Source organism: Pinus tabuliformis, chromosome 3_2 (assembly GCF_031772625.1).
Source record: "Pinus tabuliformis cultivar Carrire ecotype Pingquan chromosome 3_2, CPIR1, whole genome shotgun sequence".
NCBI classification, from domain to species: Eukaryota; Viridiplantae; Streptophyta; class Pinopsida; order Pinales; family Pinaceae; genus Pinus; species Pinus tabuliformis.
This window is the reverse complement of record NC_142302.1, coordinates 62,557,605-62,577,659: the sequence shown is the minus strand read 5'-3', so window position 1 is coordinate 62,577,659 and position 20,055 is coordinate 62,557,605. Positions and strand designations below refer to the sequence as shown.

General features: G+C 38.3%; 1 protein-coding gene across 5 annotated transcripts in view; it reads left to right on the top strand.

The window, feature by feature from the left end:
* LOC149179844 (cleavage and polyadenylation specificity factor subunit 3-II-like) overlaps positions 1 to 20,055 on the top strand; it is a 392,395-nt gene that overhangs the window by 79,227 nt on the left and 293,113 nt on the right. For all 5 annotated transcript variants that reach the window (XM_089415819.1, XM_089415818.1, XM_089415817.1 and 2 more), the window contains exons 7-8: positions 13,182 to 13,318; positions 13,871 to 13,934. In XM_089415819.1, coding sequence (XP_089271945.1) covers positions 13,182 to 13,318; positions 13,871 to 13,934 — 201 coding nt within the window. The remainder of the gene's footprint in view (positions 1 to 13,181; positions 13,319 to 13,870; positions 13,935 to 20,055) is intronic.

Here is a 20,055-nt window from a genome sequence, read left to right as displayed (position 1 = left end):
ATTGCTGGTACTCCAACACATGTTGAGCAACATGCCTTGGATCAATCATAAACTGATTTGTTTCCTTCACTGGATTCATCACCACAACTGCTTTCCTATCACCCTTACTGGTTGCTCCCTCACATTGAAACATATCTTGTTGTGGTAATTTTGGCTATTCCCTTAGCTTGATAGACCATCATCTCAAACTTAGAGGTCAACTCCCTCTGAAGCCAAAACAAGGCTTCTTCATTGCTCCTATTGTTACAAAGGCAATTCTTTTTGCCTCAACTGCTTCCTTTGACACGAGAGTCTTGTTGGTTCCATCAGAGACAAATCAAATAGGATCAACCAAGCGCAATGTGTCTGCTTGTGATTGTTCAAAGCCTTTTTCAATCATATGACTTATTCTCATGCACCTTAAAGCCCTAAGATAGCTCTATGTACACTTCTTCCTCCTCAATTACTTATTGAGGAAAGCAATCTCTGCATTCACCTGGTGCAATTTTCAAAGCAATGATAATAGTTCTAACAGAAGTGTACTTGACAATTGGAGCAAACCACTTGTCATGATCCTCTCCCTCTTTTTGGGAGAACCTTCTGTTCTTAACTCTCGGTTTGTACCTGTCTATGCTGCCATCCACTGAATTCTAGATCTTGTAGATCTGTTTGGAAGCCATTATTGACTTCTCTTTGGCACAATCAAGGTAAACTTGCTAATCTGCGTACTCCCTCTGAGCTCGGATCTCATCTAGTGCAATATCTCTTAATATAGATTATCGATTCTGGGAAATTCCTATTGTCACAATCTTTGATTTGTTCTTTCACTTCATCTGTTGCCAGAGTCTTGGTAGTCTTCAACATGTACCTGCAATTCTCACTAGGAGGCCATGAAAGAACAATTATAACCAAGCAAAAAATACAAAGACAGGAGAGTAAAACAACAACAATAATAATAATAAAAGAAGAGAGATAAAATACTTATCTTTTGAGGATTATAGGGAAATGTCAATGCCCTCTTGATCTTTGTCTTCTTGCATCTATCTTGTAACTTTAATATTATTGTCTTCATCATCAACATGATATCATTCCTTCCTTACATAATCTAGGGTTTCTTCCTTTTAGCAGAAACGCCTAGTACAGGTTTTATTTCCAAGCCCTAGAACTTCATTATCCTTCAAAAATAATCTAGGCTTTACAAACCCTATTTTTTCAGAACTCCTTTTTGCAAGACCAAGAGTCTTTGTAATGTGCCAAATCTCCTTTCCTTATCTCAGCAAACAAATATGGATATACTAGACTTATAAAGAATTCTCAATAAATGCGAGATATCTTTCTCAAGAGAGCATACTGATACTATCGCAAATATGTATTTTCAGTTGATCATTGATTTTTGATTTTTTCAACTCAAAAGACTATCCTTCCTGGTAGAAATGATAAGTTCTACAAATGACCCATCATACTTTTGGTTTTCAAACTTGAAGTGGACTCGACCTCTCTGTCATACTAACTTCATCAAGGTGTGCTTTCTTCAAATGTATATTAGTGATACTTTTCATTGCAAAGAATAGATTCTAGGGCTGAACATCCTTGTTTCATATTTGCAAAATATGTCTAATCCTTAAGTACTTAAACACTCTGGCTTAATCAATGTTAGCAACAAACGTAATGCATTTTGCAAGGTTCAACAAATAGCATTGATACTTAAAGAATTTTTCAAAACATCTTGTTATTGAATACAAACTAAGCAATGTCTTCAAAGAAGGGTACAGGTTTGTTATCCCATAATTCCTTAATTTTCCTTGTCTTGCTTCGAAATCATTGTAGTAATAACAATTTATCTTTATTCTTCAACACTGATGAGGCATTCAACTTCTTTTACATTTTGAACCTCTCTTCTTAAAACTGAACTCAAGATATTTGAGCCAAATAGATTCAATGTATAATCTGTCTCAACAAGTTCCTACATCTTGTGTCTCTTGTTTTGTGATCTTCATACACACATAATATGGTAATTGCTTGATGAAAGATAAGATAATAAAGAAGTACAAGAAGGCAACACACTCACAAATAATTATCAAGAAAGGAGAATCAAACCGTAATATAACTACTTTGATTTTCCAACATGGTTTTAGAGCGAAGGTCAGGAAGACTCGAAGATCTCTTTGTTGACATGGATTCTCCCTCTATGATTAACTACATAAGAATGGGTATCAACACTACTGGAAGCTGGATCAAGAAGGTCATCTACTTCTTGTTCAACAAGGTCAAAAGTCAAGGATTCTTGGCTACCCTTATAGGATCTCTTAATGATGACAATGCATGGATCATTGACAGTGGAGCATCGAGACACATGACAGGGGAAAGTAAACAACTTCATACACTATCAAAGGAGCCATGTTCTCATGCAGTGGAATTGGTTGACAACAAAAGCTATGCTGTTAGAGGCTTGGGATCAACATTGTTGAAGCTGGATAATGGATCGAAGCTGCACCTCAACAACATTATATATGTTCCAGGTTTGAAAAAGAATTTGCTTTCTATTTCTTGTTTAGAAGATAAAGGGAAAATAATTGCTTTTGTTGATGGAAAAGAATTGGTTTGGGGAAAAGACTCTAGCATCGATAAAGCTAGGGTTATTGGAGTCCGTGAAGGAAGCCTTTTATAGAGTCATTATACCACCTCCTCAAGCTTTGGTTCATTTGGAAATAAGTCCCATTGTGTTGTGGCATAGGAGGTATGGTCATCTACATTATAAGGTCATCCCTACTCTTAGTCAACTTGTTCATGGTATTCCTAATATGAAGTTAGATCATGAATATGTGTGCAAGGGATGCTCTTTGGGAAAACATACAAGAAAGCCATTTCATAATAGTGAAACTAGGTCTAAAGAGATATTAGACCCCATCCATTCCGATGTTTGTGGACCCATGTCTGACAAATCACTTGGAGGTCCTCTCTACTATGTGACATTCATTGATGATCATTCTAGAAAGACATGGTTCCACCTCCTCAAAACAAAAGATGAAGTATTTGATAAGTTCAAGGAGTTTAGGGCTGAAGTGGAAACCCTAACCGAAAGAAAGATAAAAACTCTGAGGTCTGACAGTGGTGGGGAATATAGTTATACTTCTAAGAAATTGATTGCATATTGTAAGGAAACATGTATTAAGAGGGAGCTCATTGTTCCTTGTTATCCCGAACACAATGGATTAGCCGAAAGGAAGAATAGGTCAATTGAAGAAGGCATTCGAACTATGCTCCTTGATCAAGACCTACCAAAGTTCTTATGGGGAGAAGCAGTGATGACAACCATATACATTCAAAATAGAAGTCCTCATAAGAGTCTTGATAATACAATGCCTGAAGAAGTATTCATAGGAAAGAAGCTGAGTGTGGATCACCTCCGAATCTTTGGAAGTCCAACATATATCCATGTTCCGAAAGACAAGCGAAAGAATTTGGACTCTATAAGTATCAAGGGAATATTCGTTGGATATAGTCTCTCTTCAAAGCATATAGTTTCTACATCAAGGAAGGAAGATATATTGAAGTAAGCAGGAATGTCATATTTGATGAAAATCAAGCATACAAGAAATCAAAGGATATTCCTATTGATTCATATGATGAAGAAGTTCCCATATTTGAAGAAGAAGTAGTTCATCATGAAAACTCTACTACAAATCTCGAAGAAGAAGGACCAAATGAGCCTATTCAATTGGTGGTCATCCCAACCACAAGGAAGAGGCCAAATTGGTTGAAAGCTACATTGGAAGATGTTGAAGGACATGAAGTTGCGAAAGGAACCTTTAGGGAAAGAAAGAGACCAAAGATATATTCTGGTTATGCTGCATATATGACAAAATTGATTGAAGTCGAACCATCTACATTCAAGGAAGTTGCGCATCAAGAGGTTTGGAAGAAAGCAATGCAGGAAGAATATCAATCCATCATGAAGAATGGGGTTTGGGAAATCGTTCCTAGACCTAGTGACAAATCGGTTGTCACATCTAAATGGATCTATAAGATCAAACATGCAGTTGATGGAAGTATAGACAAGTATAAAGCAAGATTTGTTGCAAGGGGTTTCTCTCAAAAGGAAGGCATTGATTATGAAGAAACCTTTGCACCTACAACAAGGTACACTACCATTAGATTGTTGGTTTCATTGGCTGCTACAATGGGGTGGAATATCCATCAAATGGATGTGAAGACTGCATTTTTGAATGGGACCATTGATGAGGAAGTGTACATCGAACAACCCGAAGGCTTTGAAGTTAATAGCAGGGACTCTCATGTTTGCAGACTTAAGAAGGCCCTATATGGTTTGAAGCAAGCACCTAGGGCATGGTATGCAAGGATGGATGCATATCTACTTAGAATTGGGTTCGTGAAGAGTTTTGCTGATCTGAATCTCTACATCAAGGTCGTGAATGATGAGCCCGTCATTATTCTACTATATGTGGATGATCTATTCATCATAAGTGTGGAGCGAAGAATTCAAGAATGCAAGAAGATGTTGGCAGTTGAATTTGAAATGAAGGATCTAGCACTGATGCGCTATTACCTAGGTCTAGAAGTATCGCAGGGACCTATGGAGATATATTTGGGGCAAGGAAAGTACATCATCAAGTTGTTGCAGAAATTTGGGATAATGAATTCCAAGCTGATGACTACTACTATGATCACCAATCTCAAGAAGTTGAGGGACTTTGACTCTAGTCTCGTGGATCCTACCTCCTATCAACCAATGTTACCAGACTCGGAATCGGCAATAAATCGGCGAGGCAAAAGAGCGAAGAGTTTTAATTGGATCGGGAAAAAATCGGCAAAAAATCGTTGAATTCTTTAAATAAAAATATACACATATATTGAATTAAAAAAACCATTTTTCATTAATATTGGGTAAAGGCATGTCCAAACAATGCATAATATCAATAGATGTCCAAAATATCATGAATAAATAAGTATCTCATATATGTTATGAGTCCACACATGATCCAAAGCACCGAGTCTTGAGTCCTTAGAAGCATATGCTTCTAAAAGTTTACAAAAAAGTTAAAAACTGCATACTAATCAGAAAAAAAATCAGCAACTAAGAGTCTAAGACTCTTAAGAGTGAGAACTAGAAGCGATTCCTTCCACTCCTTCGCTTGCTTGACTCTCAAAGTTCTCCAAGTCATGAAGGCTTAAAAGAGGAGGCTCATCTAATTGAACCCAGTTTGCCGCATTTGTAGCTTGCAAATCTATCTCTTCAAGGTCGATTGGTGAATGATCCATACCTGTCATTATCATGAGACATTGAAATGTGAATTAAAATTTCACTTTGAAGTTTGAAGTTTGAACTTTAAACTTTAAAGTACGAACTAGATTATGAAACCTTCAAATTCAAGCTCTCGAATCTCACCTTGTATTTGTTTGTTGCGAAGTCGTAGATTGTAATGGACAAATACAAGGTCATTCAAGCGTTTTTGTGTCAATTGGTTGTGCTTCTTAGAATGTATTTTCTCAAACATGCTCCAGTTGCGTTCACAACCTGAAGCACTGCATGCTTGGTTTAAGATTCGAATGGCAAATCTCTTCAAATCTGGCGTATCACTACCAAAGTTTTGCCACCAAAGACCTAGCAAGTGGTAAGGGTTTGTGAGTAGAAGACTAGAAGTACTAAATTAGTAAATAGTAAATACTAAAAACTTAAAAAGAAAAGAAAATTTAATAAAACATTTAACATACAAAATAAAGTTTAAACAAATTTAATGAATTGATGAAGCCTTCAAGCTGGGTACCTGGCAACATCTTAGACCTTTGTCTTATGGCACTGGTATAGGCAAGCAATTTAGATGGTGCCCTATAATCTTGTAGTTGGGAAAAGACACGACTTTGTTGTTCTGGATCAGGGAAGCACCTTTCCACGCATGTCATAAGTCCTCTGCCAACCTCCCCATCCTCATTAAATTTTCTCTTATCATAAAAATATTGTGGGTTTAAGAAGTACCCAGCAACATGTAAGGGGGAATGCAATTGCCTATCCCAATGTGCATCTATAATGTCCCAAAGAGGCATATACTTTGTCTCATCATCCCCATATCTTCTTTTGATGGCCTCCTTTGCGATATCCATCGCCTCATAAATGTAACCCATAGCGGGTTTGTCACCATCAACCATCCTGAAAGTTCAAGCATCCAAATTTAAAGAAATATGAAACATTGTAAATAAAAAGAAACTTGAAATGAAATTTAAAAAATGAAAAAGTTAAAAGACTTGAAGTACCTGAGAACTCTAACAAGGGACTCCGTCACAGCAATAATCTCTTCGGCATCTTTCCAGAAGCCATCATTAAACACAAATGCAGCAATTTCGATGCCTTCAGGGGTCTTGAAATGTTTAGATCCCATCCACTCAGGTCCCAACAACATCCTCTTCAGATTTATCTTTTGCTCAACCACAGATTTCAAAGATATGAAATTTGTTGCAAATCTAGTCACTGCAGGTCGAACAATTTCTTTACCTTCAGTGTATATTCTCATAGTGTTTAGGACAATAGTGTGGTTGTATAGGTATTTGGTTATGGATTTTGCCTTCTCCACAACCTCATGTATCCAATGAAGCTTACCAATGTCCTCAAGCATTAAATCTATGCAATGGGCAGCACAAGAGGTCCAAAAAATAATGGGGTGCCTCATCTCAAAAAGTCTACCAGCAGCCATATAATTCGCTGCATTATCGGTGACAATTTGTACAACATGTTCTTCTCCCACTTCTTGAACGACTTCCTCCATCATTTCACAGATAAGTTGGGCAGTCTTAACCTTGTCTGAAGCATCCACTGATTTGAGAAACATTGTGCCTGCGGGACAAGATACAAGGAAATTTATTAAAGTTCTATTCCTCTAATCTGTCCATCCATCACTCATGATGGTGCACCCTGTTTCTACCCATGATGAACGAAACTCAGCTAGCACAAGCATGACATCTTCAACACTCTCTAACAACATATCTGTCCTAAGGCTCTCTGATGTAGGGGCTTTGAACCCTGGACCTGCAACAGCAATTGCATCAATCATAGCTTGCCAATAAGGACTTCTGGCACAGTGGAAAGGTATGTCAGAATAGTACCAAAAGTTAGCAATGGCCTTCCTTGCCTGACTATAGATATTTTTTTTCCAACCAGTGCCATCCAAGGTAGGTTGGGAACCGGGTTTTGTGCGGGGAGCAAAAAAGGTGTTTATGTTTCCACCTCCAGTGTTGAAGGAAGGAGTTGAAGGACTCGCATGGCTTTGAGTTTGACTTGGCCTTGGAGGCATGTGTGGAAAACTTGGGAATGGCATTGAGGATTCAACAGATTGAGGTGACATGGGGCTAGTGGCAGAAAAAGTATCAACTCCAACAGTTCCTATTTCAGCATTTTGCTTTGCTTTCTTGGCATTATGCTGCTCTAACATATCAAGGGCCAAGGCTGCTTGGTATTTGACATTGTCGTCAACCTTGCCGCAAAGACCTATATCATGGCCAGGTATTTGTGCAAGGTGGAACTTGAATCTATAAATGCCTCCACTACATTCCTTTTTGCAAAATTTACAAAGGAGCATGGATTTTCCGGGAATCTTGTCACAATAAGCCCAAGCAAAGTCCCGCTCTCTCGGCATTGTTGTTGCTTTGAACTTGTGTTTAATTTGTGGCTTCTGTTAAGATTTGGAGTCTGGCTTCTATTTAATTTGTGGCTCCTGTGAAAGACAACAAAAAATCAAATTTAAAAATGATCCAAAAATTTAAAATATGCTAGAAATTTAAAAAATTAAATGAAGACAGATGTCAGTAAAGTTGTAAACATATAGAAATGTTGCCTTTCAATAAAAGCAGAACCCTGTGCTTGGAATCTGGATTATTTCTCTCTCTCTAGTGTACTTGTGCTGGGGTTTATTTTTCTCTGTAGGGCTGCACCTCTTTTGGCTGCCCTACTGTTGTTTAACAGTTAACTCTTTCTTCGGTCATGGATGAGAGCATTAGAATTTAGTAGTTCAAATATAAGGCAGATTCAAGAAGACATGGTCAACATAAGGGCCAAACCATGATTTATGTGAAGATGAAGGGACTTCTGCTGAACATACTGAGTTCCAACTTCCAACTGTCAACCTGAACAGAGAGTGTTTACCTAGGAAAGTAGGGCACCTCCAATCCAGAGAAGGAATTTTGATAATATTAAGTTCTCAGCTCTGAGATCCAATTTCTGTTGTTTTGAACTTTTGATAGTTTTTTATTAAGGAGGATGGGAAGGTTGTTGAGGAGTGCAAGCTCAGGGTGGTTTATGCTCCTCCACCCCAACCTCCTTCTCCAGTTCCTGAAGGATCAGAAGAGGGCCTATCTCCAAGGGCATCTGACAGTGGAAAACAGAATACTGGCTTGTTTGAAGCGGTGAGTGTTATGTTTAAACTTTATACAATCTTGTTTCTAGTTAGTCACGCTTCTATCAGTATGTACAGATGTGGGTGTTTGCTTAGTTGTCTAAACATTGTGGTTTCTCCTTATAAGAAATAACATGCTGTTCAATATGGTCAAGATTGACTTTATCGTAAAGGTGGCCTTCTTATGTAACATACGCTCATTTTTTTACATTCACATATCAACAGGCGCCCAAAGAACTTGGTGAATTGAAGGCAAAACTTACTGAGGTCAGCAAAACCCTGCTTTTTATTATCAGTAGTGCAATTAATATATGGTGAATGTTTGGTTATTTTGTTATAACTGGTTCAATGATGAAAAGACATCGTGGCAAAAAAGGTCAGAGATTTGGTGCATGATTGGAATGTGATTTTTTTTCACAAATTGGATAGCTTTGCTTATTCATACAATGTCAAGAGTATTGCTTGGACCAAACTTTTTCGACATAGGCACGTCTTCCACATAAGCAGACCATATGGTCATGTATCCAGGTGTAAGGTGCATTCACTTGTTGGACAAGAACGGTTAGATATGATGCCAATTTGTCGAGTTGTGGCTTGATAATCCAGTGCCTTACTTTAGGATATGCGCAAGTCATTTCGAATTCGATGGCAGTGGGACGATGGTGCTAATGCAATTGCGGTGTGATGATAAATTCAATGCACCCGTCTAATGGTAGCTGGCCAGCAATCGTCTTGGAACCAAGGTAAATTTTCTTTCGGATGCAGCTTTATAATATATATGTTAAAAGTTAAAACTTAAAACTTAATATGTCAAGTCACTGTCAATAAACTTCACGCAGGTTACCTCGGTCCTCAAGGCTGAAGGCGGCTCACGCAGGTACTCAGCAATCCGGCTCTGCGGAATACGTAACCATTCAAACTTCACGCAGGTTACCTCGGTCCTCAAGGCTGAAGGCGGCTCACGCAGGTACTCAGCAATCCGGCTCTGCGGCGTCGAATGCAGCTCTGCGGACTCAGCGCCAATCGATAGTGAGAAAGTCAGAAACAATGAAACAGCGCTATCACGTAACTGAGATAGTTATAAACGCCTTACCGCCATAATCCGAAACCCAAAACCCGATAAAAAAAACTGGCGGGACTCGCCAAAAAAACGCAGAATCGGCTAAATCGCCAGACTCGCGAGTCAAACTCGCGTTGACCACGAGTCAAACTCGGTCAACGCGAGTTGACTCACAGAGTTTCCAATTGGATCGTTTAGCCGCCGAGCCGAGTATGACTCGCGATTAATCGCCAAAGTCGGCGATTCCTGTTTCACTGCTATCAACAATTGGTGGGTTCTCTAATGTATCTGGTAAATACTAGGCTAAATATATGTTCTGCAGTAAATATTCTTAGTCAGTTTCAGTTGGAGCCTTGTCATGATCACTGCATAGCTGCTAAACATATACTGAGGTATCTTCGTGGCACTATATATCACTGCTAAAGTATGATAGTAAGGAAGTCAAGTTAATTGGCTTCATAGACTCTGATTGGGGTGGCAGTGAGACCGATGGAAGGAGCCCTACTGGAGGATGTTTTAGTTTGGGAGCTGCTATGATCTCATGGATGAGTAGGAAGCAGGATTCCATTACGTTAAGTCGTGCCGAGAGAGAATATGTGGCTGCATGTGAAGTAGGAAAGGAGGCTTTTTGGTTAAGGAAGCTTCTGACAGATTTGTTCAAGAAGTCTCTAGGTCCTACTGTGATTACTTGTGACAATCAAAGTTGTATCAAGATGTCTAAAGATCCCGTGTTTCATTCGAGAACGAAGCATATCAATAATAAGTTCCACTTTATAAGGAACCTGGTGTAGGATGGGATCGTGAAGTTGGAGTATGTCTTGATAGATGAACAGGTAGCAGACATACTAATAAAGGCTCTTCTGAATAAGAAGTTTGAGTATCTGAGAAACCTGTTGGGTTTGGTAGACATTGCTGATTGTATTGATGATAAGGAAATGGAAGAGATTTATTGAGGCTTTGCAAGTGAAGCATTGCTTGGGAGAACATCTGGCTGGCACTTTGTGTTGATGTCTAGGTCCCAAAGTAGGGAGGGTGGCGTGGGTCATAGAGCTCTGACCATGGATACACCTAGGTCCCTGGGTTGGTGGTTAGCAAATAAGCCTGATGGTACCTAGAGGAGTTGAAAGCTCGAGTCCACTTTATTCTCACTTGGATAGATTTCCCTGGTTAGGAATCTAGTCCGTGGCATTGCGGTGCCTAAATTGTTGAGAGACCAATGGATAGATTGCCCAGGTCGAGGATCTAGTCCATGGCATTGCGGTGCCTAAAGTTCTTCATTGTTCATATCATTTGAGATATTCTATTGTATTTGTATATGATGAATACCTCCCTAGTTAAGAGGGAGTGTTGGAAATTGTAATTAGGTTCGGTCTTCATTTGATGTATTTAAGTCATCATGAAATGAACTTGTCAAAAGAATAAAGTTTTTTTTTTTTAATTGTTGTAACAATGACTTATTAAAGCATGGGTTTCATGCTTGGCTCATCATTATATTAGTCAAAGTCCCTATTGTGGACTCCTAGGATTAATATTGAGTTTATAGAGTCATTGTACATTCAAAGAGACCCTTCTTGGGCTTTTGAATCATGTAAAAAGGTTTACTATGGAGTCAAATATGATTTATGTATCCTCCACACCATGTTGGCCTAGAAGAGATCAAGTCGGCCTAAGGACGCTTATTCAACCTCACATGGAGCCTATAAATACAAGCTAGTCGAAGTCATTTGGAGCATCATAACTCAAGCTAGTTCGATATCTCAAGAGTAGCTGGGAAGTGCGAGTTTGGGGAAGTCTAAGGAGAAGAAGAAAATCAAACTTTTGGTGCCTCTTTCTCTTTGTTTCATGCCCTAGATTGGGAGATCGAAGTCTTCCAAGTTTCACTGATGCCGAAAGCTGCTGCCTAGTCGAAGTTGCTGGAAAGAGGTCAAAGATCTGGGAGGCTAACTTGGTGTGGAGGGAAGGTCTGGTCTTTGTCTAGGGTGAAGAGTCTCAAAGAATACTATTGAAAGGAAGAATTTTCTTCACTGGGTTTTCCGCTCGATGGGGGTTTTGCCCTGGCATAGTGCCTACATCTTGTGTCTCTTGTTTTGTGATCTTCATACACATATAATATGGTAATTGCTTGATGAAAGATAAGATAATAAAGAAATAAAAGAAGCCAACACACTCATAAGTAATTATCAAGAAAGGAGAACCAAACCCTAATATAACTACTTCGATTTTCCAACAACTGGCAACGCTTTCTGCGGCCCAACAACTTCGACCTTGCCTTAGAGACTTCGATCTTTACTTAGAACCTTCGATCTTGGCCCAATACAGCTTCTTGAGGTGACAACATCACATGACAACTGGCTACGACATCAACACGGCAACTGGTTACGGCATCATACGACAACTGGCTACGACATCAATAAGAGAACTTCGATCTTCCAAACTAGGGCACGAGAGAGAGATAGTTGCACCAAAGGTTCGATTTTCCCTTTCTCCTTCTCCTAGACCAAACTCGCACTTCCTTCTCCTCCTTCTATTTCGCACTTCTTCCGACTTCAAGAGAGATTGAACTTGCTTGTGAGAGAGAGTGCTTCAAATGGAATTTGAATGGCTTTATTTATAGCCCTTTGGTAAGGTTGAATAGCGTTCTTTGAGGCCGACTTGACCATGTTAAGGCCGACTTGGTGTGGAGGCAATGTAATTCATATTTGACTCAATACTTAACCTTTTTACATGATTCAAAAGCCCAAGAAGGGTCTCTTTAAAAGTACAATGACTCTATTGACTCAGAATAAATCCTAGAAGTCCTCAATGGGGACTTTGACCTAAAACATGATGACCCAAGCATGAAACCCATGCTTTAATAAGTCATAATAATAATAATAATAATTCTTTTCTTTATTCTTTTGACAAGTACATTACAAAATGACTCAAATACATTTAATGAAGACCGAACCTAGTTACATTTTCCAACAAGAGTGATGTATGATTTTGGGATGCATTTCACTTGGTGCCATTTTCATATCACCCTTCCATGATATACCCATGAGAAAACATTACATACTTTGTGTCTAATGGTTCGGATCTATGTTGACATATATATATAATTTCATATTTTATGTACTCTTTAGTAAACTCAATCAGAAACAGGTTTGCAGGGCAGTCCAGAACAACTTCTGGTTCTGATTCAAGTTGAGCCCTCGGCCTGTTCCAGTTTTTAATACATTGATCCATATCTTGTATGTGGCTCATTTGGCCTCGTACTGTGTACATTGATAGTATCATCTTACATTGCATCAACAAACCGATCCCATATGGGAAACAGGATATCATTCATATATATATATATATATAATTTCATATTTTATGTACTCTTTAGTAAACTTGTTCAGAAACAGGTTTGCAGGCCAGTTCAGAACAACTTCTGGTTCTGGTTCAGTCGATCCCTTGGCCTGTTCCAGTTTTTAATACATTGATCCATATCTTGTATGTGGCTCATTTGGCCTCGTACTGTGCACATTAATAGTATCATCTTACATTGCATCAACAAACTGAATCCCTTATGGGGAACTGGATATCATGCGTTCTTTATACAACATTCATGGTTGATCTTGAAAATAAATTGTGAATGAGGTTATACTCATTGGAAAATATATGTTTGTTTTGAGAATTTTTGATATGAGTTACATTTTTCCATTAGTTTTTGCAAATTCTGTGTTTATGTTGATCTCATGATGTTTTGCAAGCAGGTCCTTGGTGCTGCTATGTTCTACATCAAAGTTGGTGACAACAGTGTTGTTTATACTGGGGATTACAATATGACTCCTGATAGACATCTAGGAGCAGCTCAAATAGATCGCCTGTGCCCTGACCTTCTGATAACAGAGTAAGCATTTTATTTTTAGGAACAACATTTTACAGCAAATCATTAACTAAATGTTTAGCAGTTTCAGACATGAATTGAGCATGCATTTACTATTCCAGTTTGTCGTTATGAAGACTGGAGTAATCTTGATATTATTTCTGATGAAATTTTAGAGGTGATGTTCATTGCATCCTCCTTTTTGAGACCATACCCTCTGTTAACACAGTTTTTAATGTTGGCATGCTCTATATTGTATTTATTTCCTTATATTGGTTGTCTAGATTGAGTGTCCTCCGGTTTCCCATGTGAAATACTGCAGTAATTTTATCCTAGCTGAATACATTTCCATTAAGTGGGTGTTAATAATCACGTTATGGAGCAATTGGTTTTCACCCGTTGATTTTTATTTAGTTAGTGTAATAAGGTTTGTAGGTTGTCTGAAATTTCTTTATATAGTTGAAAATATCGTTTCTAGAAGGATACAACAAATAGCTTTTATAAATCAAAATACATTTCTGTAGTAAGTTGACAATGCACGAGTTAATATTTGTTAATCTGATTCTTTTTATACAGGTCAACCTATGCAACTACAGTTCGTGATTCAAAACATGCCCGTGAAAGAGAATTTCTTAAAGCTGTAAGCATCTTGTTCTAAATCACGCCCATACTAAATCACTGCTCCACATATCATTCCCATTCTTGTATAAGGGTTAAGTCATCTGAGCTAACAATCCTGGAATTATTTGTTTTGAGAAGCTGCAGATAAATGTCCTTTTCATCTTGGAAAAAATCATAGCATTGCCTCAGAATTTACCCTGCTAGAAATTAAACTGATTACATTTTATTGATGTATCTTGAAGAGGTTGATCTGTTAATTGCGATACATATCTTTCATTGTAGAAGTCATCATGTGGTTTTGTCAACTATTGCATTTTAGTAATATTTCAGAGTAGTATTCATTATCCTGCTGCATGTCACTCTGGATTATGTCAGAAAAATGCTGCATGATAAGGACACATATAAAGATGTGTGGAAAATTGGGAACCTTGCTGGTGCCAGATGAAGTGCCTTATGGGGAATTGTGAAAGGGTTCATATTTGTGGTTCTTGGATCTGAAGAAGTGGCACAGTGTCCTGTTGAGTGGGACTTGGAAGATTGCATTGGCTGCAGCATATGTCCATTCTTGGAGGGACGGTTTATCCCCAAAATATGCATTCTAACACTGGTATTTGCTGTAGACTGAGTTCAGAGGAATGTCTGAACATTGAGATCTTTTAGTGACAGATTGTGAAGTTGTTTGGCAGAGTGTTGGAGGGGGAAAGCAAGAATCAAGCTCAATGAGGCCTGTTACCCACCGAACGTGGGTAATGCACAGGAGAAAATTTTTCTCCTCATTTGACAGCCAGCCAGCCAACAGCCCTATGATGGTCTTCAAATAGCATTATGCCAGAGTTCTCCACCTATTGCTCTGGTTGGTGCTCTCACCCATCTAGCATTCTTCTTGAAGAAAGGTTGGTCATCTATCAACAGGGTACTCTAACCATTTTAGCAATCACATGCTTAGGGCTGAGGTGGAGTGCCCCCGCCTTGTAACCGTTCCTGAAGCATGCTTTGAACAAAAGCACACTAGGAACGACTTTTGGGAGTACTCTACTGTAAAAAAAATTCCGCTTCCTGGTTTCTCTGGGAGCGATTGGGGAGTGCTGCTCCCGAATCACTCCCCAATTGCTTCTGAGTGATTTTAACGCTTGGGGAGTGATGCAGGAGTGATTGCTCTTTGATTGTTCCCTTAAAAAAAAATTGTTCCCGCACTTTGATGCTTGTGTGCAACCAAGAAAGGATTTTTTTTTTTGGAAGGAAATGGGAGGGGCCAAAAAGAATAAAAGGTCTCCTCTCCTCCCACTTAACATCTTTTTATGAGTGTGAGAGAGATTGAGAGGGTTTGAGCCTTGAGGAGCATGTGGGAGATTGTGGGAGCTTGCAAGGGAGATTGAATGCTACCGCCAACATTGGAGAGCCAAAGAGGTAGGCTCTAATCCCATTTTTTTTTTTTTCCATGTAACATTTGTGTTTTTTACATTAATATTCTGCTAAAGTAGCTGTCTTGTGAGTTCTTCTCCTAACCCTAGCACCTAGGCAAGCAAAACCCTTATTTCTCTACTCTGATCAACATGTAGCAGCCACACACCCATTGGCAATGTGCCTGAGGTAATGTAGGAAACAATTGTGAACTCTTTTTCATACCTCCTGGCAGATTCCTCTTGAGCTTCTGTTGATGCAACTATAGTTCACTGCATGCCCTTTCGCCCCTTATTCTTAGTTGGACACTATTAAGCATTGTGTCTTGTCTTATGACAGGGAAAACACTTGAACTTAGTTAAATTTTTCTTCTTCTTGGGTTGTGAGGTTGACTCCACACCCCTTCTACTTGTTGGAAAATCCAAGGATTTGGTAGTTAAATGTTTTCCCTTATTAATGACATTATCTTGGGATGGTTTATTATTATTAGTTCTTTCAATTTATCTTTTCTTATCATCAAGACTAATGCCAAGCAACAAATAAAAGAGTACACAAGATGTAGGCACGCTGCCAGGGCAAAACCCCACTCTAGGGGAAAACCCAGTCAAAATTCTTCTTTCAGTGGATTCAAGATGAGACGACCATGACCCTTACAAACTAGGTTAGGCTCCCTCCATCAAGTCATCCTTCTTTCACTGTGTTTGCATACCGAGATCCTTATCACTATGTTAGCACCGAATTCTGTCACATTGTTGCACCAAGACCTCAACACGAACTGTGGGAGCATAAAGATCATCTTTATACCCTATCCGAGCTCCCTGTAAAGGCACCGAAACTCTTTACTTATCCGAACTTGATATTTTTGTTGTAGCATCGAAACAAACTCTCTGAGATCTGAACTTCTTGACTGTAATAGCATCAAGACTCCCTTTCACAAATCCGAACTTTTGTTGTTGATACCAAAACATATTTCTCTGAACTTATTTGAAATTATCTCACTGAGATCACCGAATTTATCTTTTGAAATGCGAGCCACTGAGTTGGTGAAATGCGAAAATCTCAGTTTGGTATATATAGTGGTTTGTCCATCGTAAATGAGCCGACATGACTTTTGAAGGGTTGTATCTTCATATGTTGAGGCCGACTTGAGTTCTATTTAAATGAAGACGACTTGATGATGATCTATTTGAGGCCGTTTTTGAAGCAGACTTGATGGAGGAGTCTTTTGACCAATAAACAATTGACTTTTGACCCACATAAATAATCCTAAAGCCTACAATGGAGGCTTGACATATAACAATTGACCCAAGCATGAAACCCATGCTTTAACAAGTCAATTCAATAATAATAAAAATTCTTTTTGCTTTTCTTTTGACAAGTATATTATATTTTGAATTCAAGTACAATTATGAAGACCGAACCTAGTTACATTTTCCAACACTACCTGAGCCTTTGCTCCTCATTGCTCGACTGGCAACAACAATATTCTCATCATCCCCACTCTTCAACTATCCTCCAAACAATGATTTCTCTTAGATCTCCTCTGAATGAAGTCATCCCACAACTTGTTCCAATTTGTTAGTTTTTCTTGTGTTAGAATGTCGGGTTTTCTTTCGAGTTTAGGTTTCCTACGTGAAAATTTTGGTGTCTATTGTGCAATGTATTTGAACTGTGATCTTTACTGTTTCCGTTGCATCTACTGTTGAATTTTATGAGTGTAATTGCTTATTGATGTTTTGAAATATGGTAAAGTAAGACTGCATATCATTGGAAGTAATCATCAGTGGAAAAAATGTGCTTGTCTAAATTAGCACTAGATAATCAACATGGCTTTACAACCTTGGTGAAGAAAGGATAGTAAGAGCACCTCTTGAAGACACCTAGTTTGCAATTTGACTGGGTGATTAAGATCTTTGACCAGATGGCTATGTCTATCAAGACTAATGAAAGTACAACTTGTCTTTTCTTTTTTGCTCTTATAGGCACTATTACATATCACAATGACATTTGGTTAGTGGACTGTGGTGTCTCCAGACATATGATAGGTAATTGTGACCGTGTCATTGAATTGGAAGAAAGGAAGTCAACACAGAAAGTGGAACTTGGTGACAATACCAAGTATGTAGTCAAAGGTATTGGGTCAACATCTTTTCAGTTGGAGTGAGAAGACATATTCATTTAATGATGTGTTGTATGTACCAAGTTTGATAAGGAACTTGATCTCTAGAAAGGGTAAAGAGTTGCATTTGTTGATGGACAAGTCCTTGTATGGAAAAAGGGCCCAAGCATGGACTCTTCAAAGGTGATTCGTGTTCAAGAAGGAGGCTTGTATAGACTCCTGGGACAATCAACTCAAGCATTAGTACACGAGTACACCAATCTATGTGAGTTATGGCATTGAAGACTTGTTCACATTCATTACAAAGCTTTGCCAACATTGAAGAATATGGTTACTGGTCTTTTAAAGTTCTAAGTAGAGCATGAAGGAGTTTGCAAGGGTTGTGCACTTGGCAAGAATGTCAAGAGATTTTTTCCAAGCAGTGTTAGTAGGTCTAAGGGGGATCTTGGATTTAATACATTTATATGTATGTCGATCGATGACAATATCATCATTGGGTGGTTTTTGGTACTATGTAACATTTATTGATGATTTCTCTTGGAAAACATGGATAACTTCATGAAGACCTAGGATGAGGTCTTCAACAAGTTCCAAGAACTTAAACCTCAGGTAGAGAACTTGATAGGGAAGAAGATCAAGGTTCTGAGGTCAGATAATGGAGGAGAAGATACTTCCAAGGACCTCATTGGCTTCTACAAGGAAGCAGGGATTAAGAGGGAGTTGATAGTTCCTTACAACCCTCAGGAGTGCTAGCACTCCTTAGTTTTCCCAAGGCTGAGAAAGGAAACCAAAGAGGTAACCATAGACCAACTTTGGACTTGGCAGCTAGCCCTGCCAAATTAGAGTGGGCTCTCTTTAAATCAACCTCATAGCTAATGGAAGTGACTAGAGAATATGAGGGTTTTATGATAGTTATTAACTTAGTAGAGTTTTGATTTAGGTTTTGTTGGATATGAAGCAATAGGTTTAGGAACCATGCCAAATAGATCAAAAGATCAGTTGCAGTCATTTAAATGAGGCAAGATAGATGTAATCAAAGACACAAATGGATCTGTCGTAGTAGTATGGTGATGAGGAAATTAGATAGAAGGAACTAAGTGAGCATACATGCATGAATTCACTTGTTTGGAAGATAAAAACACTTAAATGATAATCTCAAACAAAACAGAGCATTTCTGGCACTGAATTCTGTTTAAAACTTAAGAGATTAACATGAGCATAAATATGGATAGCTGCTAGAAACATCTAACAATCAAATGCATAAGAATAACTGAAGAAAACAATGTCACTGACCACAACACATGAATCCCAGAAAAATAGCTGCAACAGTATATTAATTCTGCCAAAAAATCAAGTACACCAGTTCCAAAATGTCAGAGCTTCAAGTATCCAACCTTTTGCACTCTGAAATTCATGAAATATATACAATTATCTCATCCCTGGACTAAGGGAGTCGAGCTCAACCATCTCCCTAAAGATAGAAACAGTTGCATTAAATTTGGCACTCCCTGCTAGGAATAGGGACCGAATTTCTGAAAATAGGGGTCAAATATTAACTCGTATCTCTTGAATCATGACATCTATTACAAAACTGAAGGAGGTTTTTGTAGATTAGCTTGTGTTTGAGAGAAACCTCTCTCAGTTTTTGCAGATTCATCTCCATCTCCTCGGAATATGTGCCGCAAAATCATGACTAAAACAGGAAATCATTAAATGTTTAAATCTGTAAAACTAGGTTGTAAAGATCCAGTCAAATATTCCAATCCATGACACCTGTGAAGAAACTAAAAGAGGTTTTTGATATTTGGCTCATGCTTGACAAAAATCTCCTTGGGTTTCTCAAAATTCCTTTCCAGCTGTTAGAAAAGTGCGCCAAAAAACAATGACTAAAACAGTAAAACAAATTCAAAATTTGATTTTTTGAACATAAGCCTCAAATCTCGCTGCATATCTCCCAAATCATAACACCTGTGCATAAACTGAAGGAGGTTTTTGTTCTTTGGTCTGTGATTGAAAAAACCTCTTTCACTTTTGTAAAATTCATGTCCATTACTTCAGAAACTGATTTTGAAGTAAAACCTTGTGTGCAGAAAATGACCTCAAAAGACCCATGAGATTTTCTGATGATACTTTTGATGATGACCATGACCTTAGGCTTGTGATGAGAGTAGCATATACATTATACATTTAGACATTGACTCAAGACCCTTTGCCAACCAAGAGAGATGTCAAATTTAATTTGAAAATATTATAATTTGACCTAAGACTATAACCAATAGTGAAAAGAGTAATTTTGATCACTGTGACTATAAGACTCTAACAAGGAGAATGGGGTTGCCGAAAGCAAGAACATGTCCATTGTGGAAGCTACTAAGGCAATGATTCATGATTAGGATTTACCCAAATTCTATTGGAAATAATACTGAGAGGGGGGGGAGGTGAATCAGCGTTTACAAATCAATAACTTTTTTCATTTCCATAATCAGATTTATATACGCTACTTCAGTGAAGGGAACTCACGTGTGCACGACACTATTCTTAAGCCAACTAGCGTATATCCAGTGAATTTATGATTCAGTTAATTCATCATATGTTGATCTTTAATCAGTGCATCAGTACT